The 19,372-nt window shown below is 40.0% G+C and overlaps 2 protein-coding genes across 3 annotated transcripts in view; one reads left to right on the plus strand and one right to left on the minus strand.

The window, feature by feature from the left end:
• KLHL23 (kelch like family member 23) overlaps positions 1-18,637 on the plus strand; it is a 28,951-nt gene extending 10,314 nt beyond the window's left edge. For both annotated transcript variants that reach the window (XM_055398290.2, XM_088829938.1), the window contains one exon: positions 11,095-18,637. In XM_055398290.2, coding sequence (XP_055254265.1) covers positions 11,095-11,405 — 311 coding nt within the window. In that variant the 3' untranslated portion in view covers positions 11,406-18,637. The remainder of the gene's footprint in view (positions 1-11,094) is intronic.
• Positions 1-19,372, minus strand: part of CFAP210 (cilia and flagella associated protein 210) — a 95,452-nt gene that overhangs the window by 60,502 nt on the left and 15,578 nt on the right. The gene's annotated exons all lie outside the window — the stretch shown is intronic.

The raw sequence follows: 19,372 nt of genomic DNA on the forward strand, positions 1-19,372 counted from the left end.
TCACAGCATCATCATTCAAGACTTGAAATAGCTCAACTGGAATTCCATCACCTCCACTAGCTTTGTTAGTAGTGATGCTTTCTAAGGCCCACTTGACTTCACATTCCAAGATGTCTGGCTCTAGGTCAGTGATCACGTTATCGTGACTATCTTGGTCGTGAAGATCTTTTTTGTACAGTTCTTCTGTGTATTCCTGCCACCTCTTCTTAATATCTTCTGCTTCTGTTAGGTCCATACCATTTCTGTCCTTTATCGAGTCCATCTTTGCATGAAATGTTCCCTTGGAATCTCTAATTTTCTTGAAGAGGTCTCTTGTTTTTCCTGTTCTGTTGTTTTCCTCTATTTCTTTGCATTGATCACTGAGGAAGTCTTTCTTATCTCTCCTTGCAATTCTTTGGAACTCTGCATTGAGATGCTTATATCTTTCCTTTTCTCCTTTGCTTTTCGCCTCTCTTCTTTTCACAGCTATTTGTAAGGCCTCCTCAGACAGCCATTTCGCTCTTTTGCATTTCTTTTCCATGGGGATGGTCTTGGTCCCTGTCTCCTGTACAATGTCACGAACCTCCGTCCAGAGTTCATCAGGCACTCTATCAAGCAGATCTAGTCCCTTAAATCTATTTCTCACTTCCAGTTTATAATCATAAGGGATTTGATTTAGGTCATATCTGAATGGTCGAGTGGTTTTCCCTACTTTCTTCAATTTAAGTCTGAATTTCGCAATAAGGAGTTCATGATCTGAGCCACAGTCAGCTCCTGGTCTTGTTTTCGCTAAGTGTATACAGCTTCTCCATCTTTGGCTGCAAAGAATATAATCAATCTGATTTCGGTGTTGACCATCTGGTGATGTCCCTGTGTAGAGTCTTCTCTTGTGTTGTTGGAAGAGGGTGTTTGCTATGACCAGTGCATTCTCTTGACAAAACTTTATTAGCCTTTGCCCTGCTTTATTCCGTGCTCCAAGGCCAAATTTGCCAGTTACTCCAGGTGTTTCTCGGAGAAGGCAATGGCAAGCCACTCCAGTACTATTGCCTAGAAAATCCCGTGGATGGAGCAGCCTGGTAGGCTGCAGTCCGTGGGGTCGCTAAGGGTCGGACACGACTGAGCGACTTTACTTTCACTTTCCACTTTCACACACTGGAGAAGGAAATGGCAACCCACTCCAGTGTTCTTGCCTGGAGAATCCCAGGGACGGGGGAGCCTGGTGGGCTTCCGTCTATGGGGTCACACAGAGTCGGACACGACTGAAGTGACTTAGCAGCAGCAGCCAGGTGTTTCTTGACTTCCTGCTTTTGCATTCCAGTCCCCTATAATGAAAAGAACATCTTTTTTGGGTGTTAGTTCTAAAAGGTCTTGTAGGTCTTCATAGAACCTATTAACTTTGGCTTCTTCAGCATTACTGGTTGGGACATAGGCCTGGATTACTGTAATATTGAATGGTCTGCCTTGGAAACGAACAGAAATCATTCTGTCATTTTTAAGACTGCATCCAAGTACTGCATTTCACACTCTTTTATTGACCATGATGGCTACTCCATTTCTTCTAAGGGATTCCTGCCCACAGTAGTAGATATAATGGTCGTCTGAGTTAAATTCACCCATTCCAGTCCATTTTAATTCACTGATTCCTAGAATGTCAATGTTCACTCTTGCCATCTCCCGTTTGACCACTTCCAATTTGCCTTGATTCATGGACCTAACATTCCAGGTTCCTATGCAATATTGCTCTTTACAGCACTGGACCTTGCTTCTATCACTGGTCACACCCACAGCTGGGTATTGGTTTTGCTCCTGCTCCATCCCTCTATTCCTTCTATAGTTATTTCTCCACTGAGCTCCAGTAGCATACTGGGCACCTACCGACCTGGGGAATTCCTCATTCAGTATCCTATCATTTTGCCCTTTGTTACTGTTCATGGGGTTCTCAAGGCAAGTATACTGAAGTGGTTTGCCATTCCCTTCTCCAGTGGACCACATTCAGCTGTTGTCCATGTGATCAGGTCGACTAGTTTCCTGTGATTATGATTTCAGTGTGTCTGCCCTCTGATGCCCCCTAGCAAAACCTACCATCTTATTTGGGTTTCTCTTACCTTGGTCGTGGAAAATCTCTTCACAGCCGCTCCAGCAAAGTGCAGCCGCTGTACCTTACCTTGGACGAGGGGTATCTCCTCAAGGCCGCCCCTCCTGACCTTGAATGGAGTAGCTCCTCTCGGCCCTCCTGCGCCCGCGCAGCCACCGCCTGTTGGACGTGGGGTAGCTCCTCTCGGCCGCCGGCCCTGGCCTCAGGTGTGGGGTAGCTCCTCTCGGCCGCACCTCTTTGTGTGGTTCGTTGCTCCGGGGCCGGCGTCTCTCGCGTCGCGACGCGAGAGATGCGAGAGAACTAGACACTACTACTGTTTTGTAGGTCACTGAGGCACACAGACAGTGAATTGGTTGCCCATGGTCAGCTAGCTCAGGCTGTTGTGAGTTTCAGATCCAGGTAGCCTGACTGGGAGCCCATGCTCTGAACAACTACACTGTTACTTCATTTGATCCTCATGTTAACCTTATAAGTTAGATATTATTCTGACTTATCTTTACAAAGAAGATCCAACATATGAAAAGTCAGATCAACAAATCAGAGGGCAGTTGTCTACATTAGAAGCTTAATTTATATTTCATAAAGGGATTCCTTTAAGAATAAATCTTCCATAACACACTTAAACTGGATATGGCTTGTTGAGTGATGGAGAGCCACTCCAGGTGGCTTAGTAAGACTTAACCCAAAGTATGTAAAGCCATGGAAAATTGAAAAATCAGTCAGAAATGAATATTAAATTACAGTATCAATCCCTGGGAACATAGAATTCCACATGGAGCATTTTGATTCATATTGAACATAAAATGAGAGATGAAGATATATTATCACCTATGTTGTATATCTTCTGTTTGGCTCTCACAGTGTTCAAAATACTTTTAACTGGCTTGTTATAAATATTTAAAATTCAGGAGATTTCAAATAAAAATAATTATTTCTGGCCTTTAGGAAAATTGCAAGATCTGTCAACCTTGGATCATATTCCTTCCTGGCAACAATCACTGGGGCCAGGTAGTGGCTATTCCCTTCAGATGAGGCTTCCATTTCACCACCATCGATTCCATGCTCATCACATCATAGACCTTGGCGGGGGGTGGGGGTTGCTGTTTTTCTTACCCCTAGCCTGCTTCATTCGGCTAATCTGTTATCTCCTTGGCTCTGAGAAGCATTTGGATCTATATCCTCTGAATTATAGCAACTTTTGGAACTTCTCTGGTGGCTCAGGTGGTAAAGTGTCTGTCTACAATGTGGGAGACCTGAGTTCGATCCCTGGGTCGGGAAGATTCCCTGGAGAAGGAAATGGCAGCACACTCCAGTACTCTTGCCTGGAAAATCCCATGGACGGAGGAGCCTGGTGTTCATGGGGTCGCAAAGAGTCGGATACGACTGAGTGACTTCACTTTCACTTTTTTTCATGCTTCCTATGGGGCTTCCCAGGTGGCTCAGTGGTAAAGAATCTGCCTGCCAATGTAGGAGACGCAGTTTGGTCCCTGGGTTGGGAAGATCTCCAGGAGAAGGAAATGGAAACCCACCCCAGTATTCTTGGCTGGGAAATCTCATGGACAGAGGAGGACTATGGGGTCACAGAAGAGTCAGACATGACTTAGTAACTGAACAACAACATGCTTCCTATACATTTTAGGAGCACATCCTGAGGAATGTAAAATGTCAGTCACGAGCCTACCTTATAGATATGTAGCTTAGACTGCAACTAAATGACTATTATTATTTTTAAAAGGTAATATAAATGTTATCTTTTTTCTTAATGCTTTTAAGGGTGATTGCCTTGTATAGTTGAAAGACAGGGGAATATAATTCCATCAAATTCAAGATAACATTTATTGAGACCTGACCTTGGGAAAGATACCATTCTATTGATAGTTATTACATGAGACATTAAAGATGAATAATTTTACTGTCACAGGAAGTCAGAATATAGTAGTAAATACATATACATAACAGGAACACAAGACAATCTTACAAGTAGGTGCTACTGAAATTGAGTATAGAGAGAGCATGTCTAATTAAGGGGAATCTGATGATCTCAGAAGGCTTCCAGGAGTCGTTGTTATGATTTAGGCTTTCTGGCAGAAAGTTAGCCAATGAAGGAAGGCTGATGGAAGATTCCAGGTTTACTCCAGTTCTTGGGAGTAGAAGTGTGAGTGAGATGCAAGAGGGAAGAATGGGAGACTGAATGACAAGGTTCCTTTGAAAATCATGTCATGGAGGGCTTTGAATGGCCTCCATATTTAAAAATAGAGAACTACCAAAGTTTTCAGAGCAAGAGAACGCTGCATTGTCAGTTTCAGTTTTAAGAAAAGAGTTCCTCTGAGAGTAGACTGGGAGAAAGATGGCAGGGAGGCCTGCTAAAGCTGTAATATGCCAGGCGAGAAATACTGAAAGCCTGCAGTGGTAGGAGTAGAAAACAGGCAGGTGTGAGGAAGAGTATAGGTTCACCATTGAGTGAATGGGAGTGATCACCCCCTTGGGAGACTGGACATTGGAGATAATGGCAAGACTCTCTGGCTCACTGACTGGCAGCATTGAAGTAGCAACCAATGGGAGGGGAGAAGTGGAGGGATGACAAGCTCAGTTTTGAGTGAAATGTCAAGAACTAGTTACTCAGACAGTACAGAATCTGCCTGCAATGCAGGAGATCAGGGTTCAATCCTGGGTTGAGAAGATCCCCTGGAGAAGGGAATGGCAACCCGCTAGTACTCTTGCCTGGAGAATTCCATGTACAGAGGAGCCTGCTGGGCTAGAATCCATGGGGTTGCAAAGAGTTGGGCATGACTGGACAACTAACACAACTCAGAAGAGCTGTCCAGAAAGCAATGGGAAGTGGGTTCTGCAGCTCAGGAGGAAGAAGGTGGGTAAATACAGAGACCAGGGCATTGTTTGCTTAGAGATGATGGTCAGGCGTGGAGGTGAATAGATGCCTTGGGAGGTTGGGACTAATACATAAATGAGCAGAATCTTGGGAAACAGCATTAGTTAAAGGATGAGCTGAGAAAGAAAGAAGAACGTGTGAAGAACCCAGGAGAAGCGTAAGTGATAGGGAAGAAAAATCCGTGGAGAGCTGTGTCCAATGGGGAGAATGTTCTCTCTTGGCTCTGCCGTTTATTTACTTGTCTAATCTTGGGCAGCAGCTTAAGCTCTTGGGTCTTATTTTCCAGCAAAATAAGGAAGTTAGATTAGATAAGCTTTACAGTTCTTTTCAGTGAGAAAAAAATCTTCAGTAAAATTTTTAAAGCATTTTTTTTAAGTGGATATTGAATACCTGAAAATATTATGGTCGTTTCTGAATGCCTGCATGGCTTTGTTCCAATCACTTGTAAAACTGAATATGGACTACCATGTTTTTATAGTGAACATTTGTGTGTAAACTCTGAGCTATTTTCATACTGGGTTTGAAATTGTTCATTCATTCATTTGTCCAACAGATATCTGCTGAGTGCTTCCTAATGCTGTGTACAGTGCTAGAAGCTCAATAAACAAGAGACAGTACCTTAGCCTCAGTAGCTTCATAGAGTGACCAATAAGAAAAGTCAGTTATAGCTGAGGAAGTTTCCATGAACTATAACAGAACATTACGTTGCATTTGGGTAATGGGAAAAAATACCAGGAATCACTTTATTTTTATACTTTTAAAAAACTGAGATGTAGTTTATGTACAATATAAGTTCTAGATGTACAACATAGTGATTTACAATTAAAAAAAATTTTACACACTATAGTTATTATAAAATATTGGCTGTATTCCCTGTGTTTGACAATATATCCTTCTAGTCTATTTATTTTATACATAATAGTTTGTACTTTCTTAATCTCCTGCACCTATCTTGCCCCGACCCCATTCCCTTTCCCCACTGGTAACCGCTAGTTTGTTCTCTAGATCTGTGAGTCTAGTTCTTTTTTGTTGTATTCACTACTTGTTTTATATTTTACATTCCACATATAAGTGATTCATGCAATATTTGTCTTTCTCTGTCTGCCTTGTTTCACTTAGCATAATATTCTCCATGTATGCTAAGTTGCTTCAGTCCTGTCTGACTCTTTGAGACCCTATGGACCATAGCCCACCAGGCTCGTCTGTCCATGGGATTCTCCAGGCAAGAATACTGGTGTGAGTTGCCATGCCCCCCTCCAGGGGATCTTCCCAACTCAGGGGTCGAACCTGCCTCTCTTACGTTTACCTGCATTGGCAGCAGAGTTCTTTACCATTAGTGCTACCTGGGAAGTCCTACTGCTACTGCTGCTGCTAAGTCACTTCAGTCGTGTCCGACTCTGTGCGACCCCATAGACGGCAGCCCACCAGGTTCCGCCATCCCTGGGATTCTCCAGGCAAGAACACTGGAGTGGGTTGCCATTTCCCTTTCCAATGTGTGAAAGTGAAAAGTGAAAGTGAAGTCACTCAGTCGTGTCCGACTAGTAGCGACCCCATGGACTGTAGCCCACCAGGCTACTCTGTACATGAGATTTTCTAGGCAAGAGTACTGGAGTGGCTTGCCATTGCCTTCTCCGAGGAAGCCCTAATACTTTCCAAATCCACCCATTGTTGCCAATGGCAAAATTTCATTCTTTTTATTGTGGAATAGTATTCCTTTATATATATATATATAAAACACACCATACACCATATCTTTTTTATCTGTTTATCTATTGTGTTTTTTGCTTTGTCATTTAAAAAAATGTTTATTTGTTCATTTTTATTGACGTTTAATTGATTTACAATATTGTGTTAGTTTCAGGTATACAGCAAAGTGAACCAGCTATATATATGTATATCTCCACTCTCTTTTAGATTCTTTCCCCATATAGACCATTTACAGAGTACTGAGTAGAGTTCCTGTGCTATACAATAAGTCCATATTGTTCACATGTTTTATATATGGTAGTATGTATATGTTAATCCCCAAACTCCTAATTATCTCCCCACCACACTACCCACTTTGGGTTTTCTACGTCTGTGAGTCTATTTCTATTTTGTAAATAAGTTCATTTGTATCATTTTTTTAGATTCTACATGTAAGTGATATCACATGGTATTTGTCTTTGTCTGCTTTCCTTCACTTAATATGATTAGATCTATGTTGCATTATTTTATTCCTTTTTATGGCTGAGTAATATTCTATTGTATAAATATGTCACATCTTTATCCATTCATGTCTTGATAGACATTAAGTTGCTTCTATGTCTTGGCTATTTTTTTTTAATTGGAGGCAAATTACATTAATATATTGGTTGGTTTTGCCATACATTGACATGAATCCGCCCCAGGTGTACATGTGTTCCCCCTCTTGAACCCCCCTCCCACCTCCCTCTTCCCCATATCCTCCCTCCAGGTCATCCCTGTGCAAACAGCCCCAAGCATCCTGTTTCATGCGTCGAACCTGGACTGGTGATTCATTTCACATATTATAATATACATGCTACAATGCCATTCTCCCAAATCATCCTACCTTCACCCTCTCCCACAGAGTCCGAAAGACTGTTCTATACACCTATGTCTCTTTTGCTGTCTAGTATACAGGGTTAAGGTTACCATCTTTCTAAATTCCATATATATGTGTTAGTATACTGTATTGATGTTTTTCTTTCAGGCTGACTTCACTCTGTATAATAGGCTCCAGTTTCATCCACCTCATTAGAACTGACTCAAATGCATTCTTTTTGATGGCTGAAAAATACTCCATTGTGTATATATACCAAAGCTTTCTTATCCATTCATCTGCTATTTTCTTATCCATTCATCTGCTATTTTAAACAGTGCTACAGTGAACACTGGGGTGCATGTATCTTTTCAAATCATGGTTTTCTCCAGATGTATGCTTAGGAATGGGATTTCTGGAAGATACGGTAGTTCTCTGATTGGTTTTTAAGGACCCTCCATACTGTTCTCCCTGGTGGCTATACCAGTTTGCACTCCCACCAACAATATAGGAAGGCTCTGTTTTTTCCACATCTTCACCAGCACTTACTGTTTGTAGATTTTTTGATGATAGCCATTCTGACCAGTGTGAGGTAATACTGCATTGCGGTTTTGATTTGCATTTCTCTAATAATTGGTGATAATGAACATCTTTTCATATGCTTTTTAGCCGTGTGTCTTCTTTGGAGAAATGTCTGTTTAGATCTTCTGCCCATTTTTTGATTGGGTTGTTTGTTTGTTTGATATTGAGTCACACGAGCTCTTTGTGTATTTTGGAGATTAATCTTTTGTCAGTTGCTTTATTTGCATATACTTTCTCCCATTCTGAGGGTTGTCTTAAGTTTAGTTAGGTCCCATTTGTTTATTTTTGTTTTTATTTTCATTACTCTTAAGTGGTTGCAAAGAGTTGGATACGACCGAGCGACTGAACTGAACTCTAACTGGTGGACTGAAAAAGATCTTGGTGCAATTTATGTCAAAGAGTGTTCTGCTTATGTTTTAAGAGTTTTATAGTAAATAGCCTTACATTTAAGTCTTTAATGTATTTTGAGTTTATGTTTGTATATGGTGGGAGGCAGTGTTCTGATTTCATTCTTTTCCATGTAGCTGTCCAGTTTTCCCAGCATACCACTTATTGAAGAGACTTTTTTTTCTCCATTGTATATTCTTGCCTCCTTTGTTGTAGAGTTAATTGATTGTAAGGATACAGGATTAACATACAGAAATCTATTGCATTTCTGTATACTAACAATGAGAGAGAAGTTAAATAAACAATCTCATTTACTATTGCATCAAAAAATAAAATAAAATAGCTGGGAATAAACCTGCCTAAGGAGGTAAAGACCTGTGCTCAGAAAACTAAAGCACTGATGAAAGCAACTGAAGATGACGCAAACAGATGGAAAGATATACTGTGTTCATGGATTGGAAGAAATAATATTGTTAAAATGACCACATTATCCTGAGGCAGTCTACAGATTCAGTGCAATCCCTATCAAAACACCAAGGGTATTTTTCATAGAACTAGAACAAATAATTTTAAAATTTGCATGGAAAGACAGAAGACCCTGAATAGCCAAAACACTCTTAAGAACAGAGTTGGAGGAATCAGTGACTTCAGTCTATACTACAAAACTGCATTAATCAAAAGAGTATGGTACTGGCACAAAAACAGATACATACATCAATGAATCAGAATAGAGAGTCCAGGAGTCGCTTTATTTTGGACATTTTTGTTGCTATGGAAAGATTGAGATTCTTTAACATGAGTCACAAAATGATGATTTTTTGGGTAAGATTTGAATAATTTAGAAATAGCCTACTAAGCTCACTGTTGAATCATTTATACCAACTGATAAAATTTTTGTATCATCATTAATTTTCACAGTAACCATTTAACAGAATGACTCATAATTTATATAAATAATATGTCACAAGTACTCAAAATAATGAAATCCTATAAAAATTCTACATTTATTTAACTGAAAAGGAATAAATGGGGGTTTTCAGAGGTGGGAGAATTCTTGGATGTCAGAAACTGGAGAACATCAGCATGTGGACTCAAAGCAGAAATACCAATCTTCTCAGACTTTTCCTTATGCTTTGATGCCTAAATAGCTTTACTGATAAGAACCTGCCTTCCCTACTTACCGGGGAAATCAAAGAATGATTGTACATTCTTTCTTTCTAAAGAAGGCCTTTTAAGTTTTTTTCCCATTAAGTATTGGGAGTGCATATTTGGGCACAGAGGGTACAAGGTACAATTCATTCATTGATCCAACAAGCGTTTACTGAGTCCTTACAAGGTGCCAGACATTTGCCATCCTCCAAATAGGATGGAGCACTGGGCAGGACACAGTTCCTGCCCTGCTGGAAGGAAGAGAGAGACTGTGAACAGGAAGCACATCAGATCGTGAGATGCACTACAGAGAGAATTAAAGTAGGGTGATGTGGTAGAGACAGCTGACTGGTTCCTGTAGGCTGGATGACAGGAGAACGCCCTGTGAGGAGCTGACAGTAAGTTGAGACCTGAATGATGAGAAGCAGGCAGCTGTGCAAAGACCTGGGAAAAGAAAAGACTTCCAGCCAGAAGGAACAGCTCAGCAATGGAAAGCTAACTCTTCATTTATTTGCTATAATATTCATCCCACTGACAACTCCTGCTCTTCCTCCAGGTCTGTAGTTGATATTCCATAGAATGAACTCACAGGCTGGGAGTGATGTGAGCACTAAGATCTGGGATGTTAGAAGAAACAGGCTGGGACTAGCGTCAGGCAAGAAAGACCGCTGAGGCACAAAACAGAAGGGGTCACTGGGAGAGGAAGCACCGCGTCATGTTTTGTGCTCTAGGCACACCACTTGCCTCATCCTAGTCACAGCCCTGGGAAGAAGGGAGGGGAAGTGAAGTTGCCAGAGATCCCAGTGCCTTGAACAGCCAGCAGGTTTGGATGTGGAGGGGGAGATAAAATGGAAGAAATTAAAACAGCCTGGAAGGCTCAACCCCAAGAAGTGGACTCCCAGCTCCAGGACACAGACCGCACACAGCAGCCCTCTGCCTTTGAGCACCTTCTACGGCTTCTAAAGGTCACAGACTGTAGTTACCCCACTAAACTAGCTTGTGTTTCTCTAACTTCTTGTGTCCTTAACCAGCAGTATGAGAGAGGCAAGCATCTGTGGCAGCACGTACCAGTTCAGGGTTAGCTGCTAAGACCTGAAGGATCCTACACCAGTTACCTAGGACATGTTCATGGCAGAGGGACTCTGCTGCTACACCTTTTACCCAGAGGCATAGAGAAAAGGTGCCTGTGCTGGGAAGTTCCCAGAAGGGTAGTGGTCTGAGGATGAGTTCTTCCCAGCACCCTGAGAAGCCAGTTTAAGGATAATCTGAAAGACAGTGGCAGGCACTAGTCATCTGAACCTGATGATTGGGAGTGGATTTTAAGGGTCCATGTTGCAGTAGTGTGTGCTGGAATCAAAATGTCACAACTACTCTATTTTTGTAAGCCAAATTGTAAAGCATTATTATATCACTACCCTAAGGTATCTGTTTGTTTACCCTAATAAAAATGTGGTTTTTTTTTCTTTTTAATAGAATATGGATTGTGTTCAGTTCCATTTGAAAATAAGCTCTATCTAGTTGGTGGACAAACTACAATTGCAGAATGCTATGACCCTGAACAGAATGCATGGAGAGAGATCGCGCCCATGATGGAAAGGAGGATGGAGTGTGGTGCCGTCATCATGAATGGATGCATTTATGTCACTGGGGGCTATTCCTACTCAAAGGGGACGTATCTTCAAAGCATTGAGAAATACGATCCAGATCTTAATAAGTGGGAAATTGTGGGTAATCTTCCAAGTGCCATGCGGTCCCACGGGTGTGTTTGTGTGTATAATGTCTGATCAAGTCCAAGGAAATGACCAAGTAATCACTGTTTCATGGTGTAGAGAGAAAAGAATGTTGGGTTTGGAGTCTCTTACTTGTTACTGTGGCCTGGCACATAATAGGTAAATTCTTATTCCTAACCCCCACTCTACACCTCAACCTAGTGATTAATGGTCAAGAAAAATCTTTTGTATATTTACAGTTGAATAAATCAATGGAGTCAACACCTATAGTCTTTGCTCATCAAAGGTGATTTGGACTGCTGGACACTTGGTAAAAAGTGAAATGCCTTTGTAGCGAATTTTGTCTCCTGGTAGCAGCGACACTGGGTGTAGGTCAGAATCATTCTGTGGAATGAAATGTCTCTTATGATCCTGTTATGTAACAGTGTACATTGTTTCCACTGAGCTAGCAAGGAATTCGAAATATAAGGAGGGAATATTCTCTACCTCTACAAAATCAACACCTAGGTTTTTTTTTTCACCTTTAGAATTATTTAGAATGGACTAAAGTTTAGTGTTTTTCCTTCGTAGAGTGTATTTATTGTTATGATTATTTACTGACAACAGAGATATACAAGATACTGTGCAGAAGATGATTACTATTCATAGAGTTTATAAACTAAAAGAATGGAAAATCTGAAAAACTGCAGAGAAAGTAGTTGAATATTTGCTGATCCTAAGAACTATTTTTAATTTTCAGCTTTGAGGTAAACTGCTAGGTCAGGTATCTTTAAGCATGTTAGAAAATCCTCTTTGTTCATAAGTGTAGATATGTGTCTGCATATGAAATTGAACTTTGAGCTGGAAAGCACGTAGAACATTGTAATATAGTAGAAAATACATTGATGAAAAGAAATTTGAATTCATTTTCCACTAACTAGATTTTGTGAATTGGACTGAGACACTTAACCCACTGTCAGTTAGAGCTTCCCTTCCCAGGTACACTGGTACTTTGGGTGACAGAGGTGCCTAGACACGGATCCCACATCTCCTGGGGTTGCTTGAGTGGACTGCAGCTTTTGGGCTAGAAACATCTTTGTCCATTTTCTTCATTGTACCTACCATATCACTTTCCAAGTGTGCCATAACTTGAGAAAAGTTTGGAAGCATTGCTTAACTCATCTAAACTTAGTAAAATCTGTTAGATCATCTACCCACACTCGTCATTTTTTAAGAGGCAATAATTATTTTTAACCTTAAATATGTAAGTGTAAAACTACCTAATTCTTCTGACTTATTTTTAAATTTTAGAAGGAACCTGTTTAATGCATTCGTTTCAAAAGGCATTTTAAATAGATATAACCCTTTGGGAATAAATATGGTACTACATAGAAAGGGCCATAATAATGACCATATCTTTTCCTTGTAAGTTTTACTCCTTGATATTGTAACCTAAAGCATAACAAACAGAAAGATAAATGCATGAGGTTGCTTATGTCTGCATTATTTTCAATAACAAAAAATTGGAAATAATCTAAATGTCAAAGAAGAAAGTGGGTTAATAAAAAGAGTGAAGTCTTATACTGCCATTAAAATAATTGTTCGGAATAATACTGTGTAGAAACGTGGACATGTCTGTGATATGATAAGTGAAGTAAGCACGATATAAAATGATATGCACACTATCATTATGACTATAAAATCTTCATGCATGTGGAAAGCAATATGCAAACTGAAATTCACTGTATTAGTGTAGGGGATATGGAATGATTTTTAAATTATTTAAATACTTTTAATATTACTTTGTATTTTCAATAAAAATAAATCACTGTATATATGGTAAAGCTGCTTGAATTGGGGCCAGCTGAACTGAAGAACAATTAAGCTTCTGAATTAATGAAACAACTAAATTATAGACTATTTTATTGCCTTTAAGAATATCTGCATTTAATGCTGACCCAATAATTTTTTTATCCAGTAGTACTTTAGAGATCTCTTTTATGAACAGATGAGAACAGTTAGAATAGTCTTCACCTCCTTTTCAGCTTATCCAGATCTTATAAAATCCTGACTCAAGTCTGCTGCTGCTGCTGCTAAGTCACTTCAGTCGTGTCCGACTCTGTGTGACCCCATAGACGGCAGCCCACCAGGCTCCCCAAGCCTAGCCACTGGAAATTCTTTCCTAACCGTTTCAGTCACAGTACAACTCCCATTGTCACATTTAAAGAATTTAACATTAATATGTGCATATTATGTCTCTTGGCTAATTTTGAGATCATGAATCCCATCTTAGTCTTCTCAGAGTCTAACATTTCATCTGTATATTCTGCATACTTTTTTTCTGAAGGATGATGGTATCAATTTTATAGAAAAGTATCTGGAGATTCGTGAAGGATCTTGAAAAATAGTTTGTGATCTGAGATGTTTTATTTCCAGCTCCTGCTGTCTGCAAAATTTCTTTTTTTTTTTTTTTTTGCTCTTGATATATGTACTAAGAAAGGATTAAGAAAGATAAACATTTCAGTTGGAATTGTTCCAAGTTCCAAATCACTGTTGTATGACTGAGAAATATTTTATTGTAATTAAATGTAAGCCATTGCTTTGGGGGGGGGCAAACACTATTTTACAAAATAATTAAAGTTGTGGAGATGATTTTAAGTATTACTTAATTAAGAAGACTCTAAATATCAAAATTTTGAAAGTTGCTGTTTCTCACAAATCTTATTTTTAAACTGCAAGTGCAATAGGATCAAGATCTAGGATACTTGCTTAAGGGCACATTAACCTTTATTTTCACATGCATGAAAAACTTTTTAAGGTCTCTTAATCTATAAGTTCCCCATCCAGCTCTTCTTTCTTTAACTCCTTGCAATTTATTTGTTGAAGAAGCTAGATCATTTAAATTCTGTTTTTCCAGGGTTGAGATTGTACTGATTGTGTTCCTATTGTGTAGATTAGCATGTTCCTCTGTCCTCCATGTTTCCTATAAGTTTGTAGTTAGATCCAGAAGCTTAATCAAATTCAGGTTTCATTTTTCTTTTTTTTTTGGTCAAAACTGCCTCAAAGGTGGTGGTGTGTTCCTTCATCAAAAGACATAATTGTCTCTTTCAGATTTTAGCAGCCATAGATGCTCAATGCTGCTGCTGCTGCTGCTAAGTCACTTCCGTCGTGTCCGACTCTGTCCAACCCCACAGACGGCAGCCCACCAGGCTCCTCTGTCCCTGGGATTCTCCAAGCAAGAACACTGGAGTGGGTTGCCATTTCCTTCTCCAATGCATGCATGCATGCTAAGTCTCTTCAGTCATATCTGACTCTGTGCGACCCCACAGACAACAGCCCACCAGGCTCCTCTGTCCACGGAATTTTCTAGGCAAGAATACTAGAATGTGTTGCCATTTCCTTCTCTGGTAGATGCTCAATACCCAATCCTTAATTCATTAGGGATTGCAAAATGGTGATTTCCAGTGCTCTCTCTTCTTGGTGTATTTGTTGATATACTTCTATAAAGAGAAACTTTCACTTACTAGTTGTTTACCTGGAGGTATAGTTTGTATGGGAAAGGTAGAAGAAATGGCTTGATTCCTAACTTTATGTACCAGTTTGCAAAATGAATAGTTGTTATGATCCTTCAAAGGTGATTTATTAGATTTATTGTTTTTTTAATCATTATGAACTCATGGATTTAAATACACTTAGCATCTTGCAGTCCATTGCAGTTACTCTTATTGACGCTCCATTTATCATGAGCCAGTGAAAGGCTCTGCAGATTGCTTCCCAGTTCCTTTTGGCACAGCCCCAGTTGTTTTTGATGGTTCCTTTGCTATCTGGTGTGACAAGATTGTCCTGGCTCATCTTGAACATTTCCCACCTCAAACCTGTAATCAGCTATTTCTCCAAGTAGCCCTGATTTCTTGCAGTGAAAACTGGTATTTCAAGACCATAGTCTGGATGCTATGGATGCTTATTGCTACTAGATTGTCCCATGTTTCTAGGCCTAAAATTAAAATGCATAATAATATAAATACTAAATACAGGAGAGAGATAATTACAGTTAAAAATGTCTAAGGTCCCAGCATCGTAAGGAAGTGGTAAAAGCTCCACAGGGTATTTACCTAGTGTTTTCTAGCCCAATATCTATATCCCTTTTTTTCACAGAAAGTACCCTGGTTCTCAAAGTCACCTGGCATAACAGAATTTAAAAATCACTTGATAATTCGTTTTATTCCACTTCTTTCTCTCTCTCACACACACACATGCACACACATCATTCTCAGAATAATAGTACCAACAAGCAGTTTGGGTATAAATTTTCAATAATTTTGGACCTCTTCAAAATTTCAAATAGAAAGTAAATGGGGAGGTGAGGTTGAAATTGACTAACTACCACCTGAGACTTTACATCAGACAGAAGAAAAGAATGGTAAATAATCCCAGTCAGGAACTCTAAACATAATTGAAATTGAAGTTTTAGAGCACTTTGTTCTTCATAATTTTAAAAGTTTCTGAAATACAGTCCTTATTAGAGCTTCTTTCTGCTTTTATATCCTCTAATTTCTAGCAAAAGGCATTTATTTTTGGAGGCTCAGTCAAGAGCCTCCAAAATGTTATTTTTCAGATAACATTTCCCACTTGGCCTAACAGCAGGTTCAGAGAACACAAGGTTCAGTTCAGTCGCTCAGTTGTGTCTGACTCTCTGTGATGCCATGGACTGCAGCATGCCAGGCTTCCCTGTCCATCACCAACTCCCGGAGCTTACTCAAACTCATGTCCATTAAGTTGGTGATGTCATCCAACCATCTCATCTTCTGTCGTCCCCTTCTCCTCCCACCTTCAATCTTTCCCAGCATCAAGGGCTTTTCCAATGAGTAAGTTCTTTGCATCAGGTGGCCAAAGTATTGCAGCTTCAGCTTCAGCATCAGTCCTTCCAATGAATATTCAGGATTGATTTCTTTAGGATTGACTGGTTGGATCTCCCTGCAGTCCAAGGCACTCTCAAAGAGTCTTCTCCAACACCACAAAGGACACATACAATTATTTTCCAGTGTCATTAAGTAGGAATGGAAACCCAAAGTTACTGGTTTAACAATGTATCTGTGTTTTTTTTAAGTCTTTGCTTTTAAAAGAAGTTAGGAAGGCAACATGATAGAGTCCATAACCTTGGTCTCTTAAACAAGAAAGAAATTCTCTTAGAAGGTTTGGGGCTGAAATTGCCCACTGTTTAGAAGCCCCACTGTGTCCAAGCATTTCCTCAGCTCCAACAAAATCAAAGCACACACTTAGTCCACAGAATTGTTAGAAAGTTTAAATCAAAATTGTGCCCAGTTATTCTCTTGGCTGGACACAACTTCAGTCTCCCAGTGCGTTTTGTGGCTTTGTATTTCCTACTTGTGTTTTTCATCAGTGCACCTGTAATGTTTTAAAAAGTAGTTCTAACTGGGCATCTTTCCATAATGACATCCGCCTTGTGTGAACCTACTTTTAAAAAATGTATTTATTTTTGAACCTGTGTTTTTACTCCATAAGTTATAAATAACGATGTTCCTGGCCATTGCAGTGGATGAGTTGAAGCTTTGAAATCTTTTTCAGTGAGGAAGCTCAAAGTTTTATGAGAAAACAACTACCAGAAAGTAAAAAAAAAACATCTCTGGAAGCAGCATAGCATCCTGTCTCATAAATCTAAGATCCAAAACTCTCATCAGGCTCCTTCCCTTTCCATTCCCCTTCCCTTTCTGTAAAACCCAAATGTTTAGAAGAACTGGAGTGAAGTGAAGGGAGAGCCACCCACTCAGTTCTCTGTCATCCTAGTCTCAGCCTGTAGAGCAGCTTTAGTTCTGGTCTGGTTCTATTTGAGAAATGCCTTGCCTTGTACTCACCAGGTTTTGCTGATGAGCAAATAAATGCCTGCTGACAACAGAAAGACCCTGATCATGTCACTCCTCTGTGCAAATCCCTGTGATGACTCTTCATTTTATTTGGAGATAAAGTCTATGTCCCTCCAATAGTACGCATGTGTGCTGCTGTAGGTGGACACAAAGATGGAGAGTCACATGCTCAGGTAGAAGCTTAGAGTCCTGTTATAGACAGAAGCGGGTAAAGGATACTGGAACCATTAACCGTCTCTGCCAGTTACTAAAATGCTACAAAGCTATTATAAGCTACTATAATTAAAATCTGGTGTGCTATATTTCAAGATAAAGAAGCAAGGTTAAAACCTCAGGTACTGAAACGTGAGTAGAAACCAGATAACTGGAAAACTTCTACATTTTCATATGTTTCTGGGCCTATACTGGTGCTCACCTGGAAGGAGTTTTGCTGTTGTTCAGTCTCTCAGTCATGTCCAACTCTTCAATGCCATCTACTGCAGCACACCAGGATTCCTGGTCCTTCACTGTCTCCCGGAGCTTGCTAAAACTCATGCCCATTGAGTTGGTGATGCCATCCAACCATCTTGTCCTCTGTTGTCCTCTTTTCCTTGCCTTCAGTTTTTCCCAGCATCAGGGTCTTTTCCAGAGAGCTCTTTGTATCAGGTGGCCAAAGTATTGGAGCTTCAGCTTCAGCGTCAGTCCTTCCAATGAATATTCAGGGTTGATTTTCTTTAGGATTGACTGGTTGGATCTCCTTGCAGTCCAAGGGACTCTCAAGAGTCTTTTCCAACACCACAGTTTGAAAGCATCAATTCTTTGGCGCTCAGCCTTTTTTACGGTCCACCTCTCACATCGGTACCTGACTACTGGAAAAACCATAGCTTTGACTATATGGACCTTTGTCAGCAAAGTAATGTCTCTGCCTTTTTAATATGCTGTCTAGGTTTGTCATAGCTTTTCTTCCAAGGAGCAAGCATCTTTTAATTTCATGGCTGCAGTCACCATCTGCATTGATTGTGGATAAGAAAAAAATAAAGTCTGTCACTGTTTCCATTGTATCCCCATCTATTTGCCATGAAGTGATGGAACTGGATGCCACAATCTTTGTTTTTTGAATGTTGAGTTTTAAGCCAGCTTTTGCATTGTCTTGTTTCACCTTCATCAAGAGGCTCTTTCATTTCTCTTCTCTTTCTGCCATTAGAGTGGTATCATCTGCATATCTGAGGTTATTGATATTTCTCCCAGCAATCTTTTTTTTAATTTATTTTTAATTGAAGGATAATTGCTTTACAGAATTTTGCTGTTTCTTGTCAAACATCAAAAATTTGGAACGCTTTGCGAATTTGCATTCTTGGGCAGGGCCTTGCTAATCTTCCCTGTTGCTTCCTGACTGTTGCTTCCTGACCTGCATACAAGTTTCTCAAGAGGCAGGTCAGGTGGTCTGGTATTCCCATCTCTTTCAGAATGTTCCACAGTTTATTGTGATCCACACAGTCAAAGGCTTTGGCATAGTCAATGAAGCAGAAATAGATGTTTTTCTGGAACTCTCTTGCTTTCTCCATGATCCAGCGGATGTTGGCAATTTGATCTCTGGTGCCTCTGCCTTTTCTAAAACCTGCTTGAACATCTGGAAAGTTCATGGTTCACATATTGCTGAAGCTGGCTTGGAGAATTTTGAGCATGACTTTACTAGCGTGTGAGATGAGTGCAACTGTGTGGTAGTTTGAGCATTCTTTGGCACTGCCTTTCTTTGGGATTGGAATGAAGACTGACCTCTTCCAGTCCTGTGGCCACTGTTGAGTTTTCCAAATTTGCTGGCATATTGAGTGCAGCACTTTCACAGCATCATCTTTCAGGATTTGAAATAGCTCAACTGGAATTCCATCACCTCCACTAGCTTTGTTCGTAGTGATGCTCTCTAAGGCCCACTTGACTTCACATTCCAAGATGTCTGGCTCTAGGTCAGTGATCACGCCATTGTGATTATCTTGGTCGTGAAGATCTTTTTTATACAGTTCTTCTGTGTATTCTTGCCACCTCTTCTTAATATCTTCTGCTTCTGTTAGGTCCATACCATTTCTGTCCTTTATTGAGCCCATCTTTGCATGAAATGTTCCCTTGGTATCTCTAATTTTCTTGAAGAGATCTCTTGTTTTTCTTAGTTCATTCTTTTTTGTG

The sequence above is a fragment of the Moschus berezovskii genome, chromosome 2 (genome assembly GCF_049115385.1).
Source record: "Moschus berezovskii isolate FMDL1 chromosome 2, NW_MosBer_1.0, whole genome shotgun sequence".
Lineage (NCBI taxonomy): Eukaryota > Metazoa > Chordata > Mammalia > Artiodactyla > Moschidae > Moschus > Moschus berezovskii.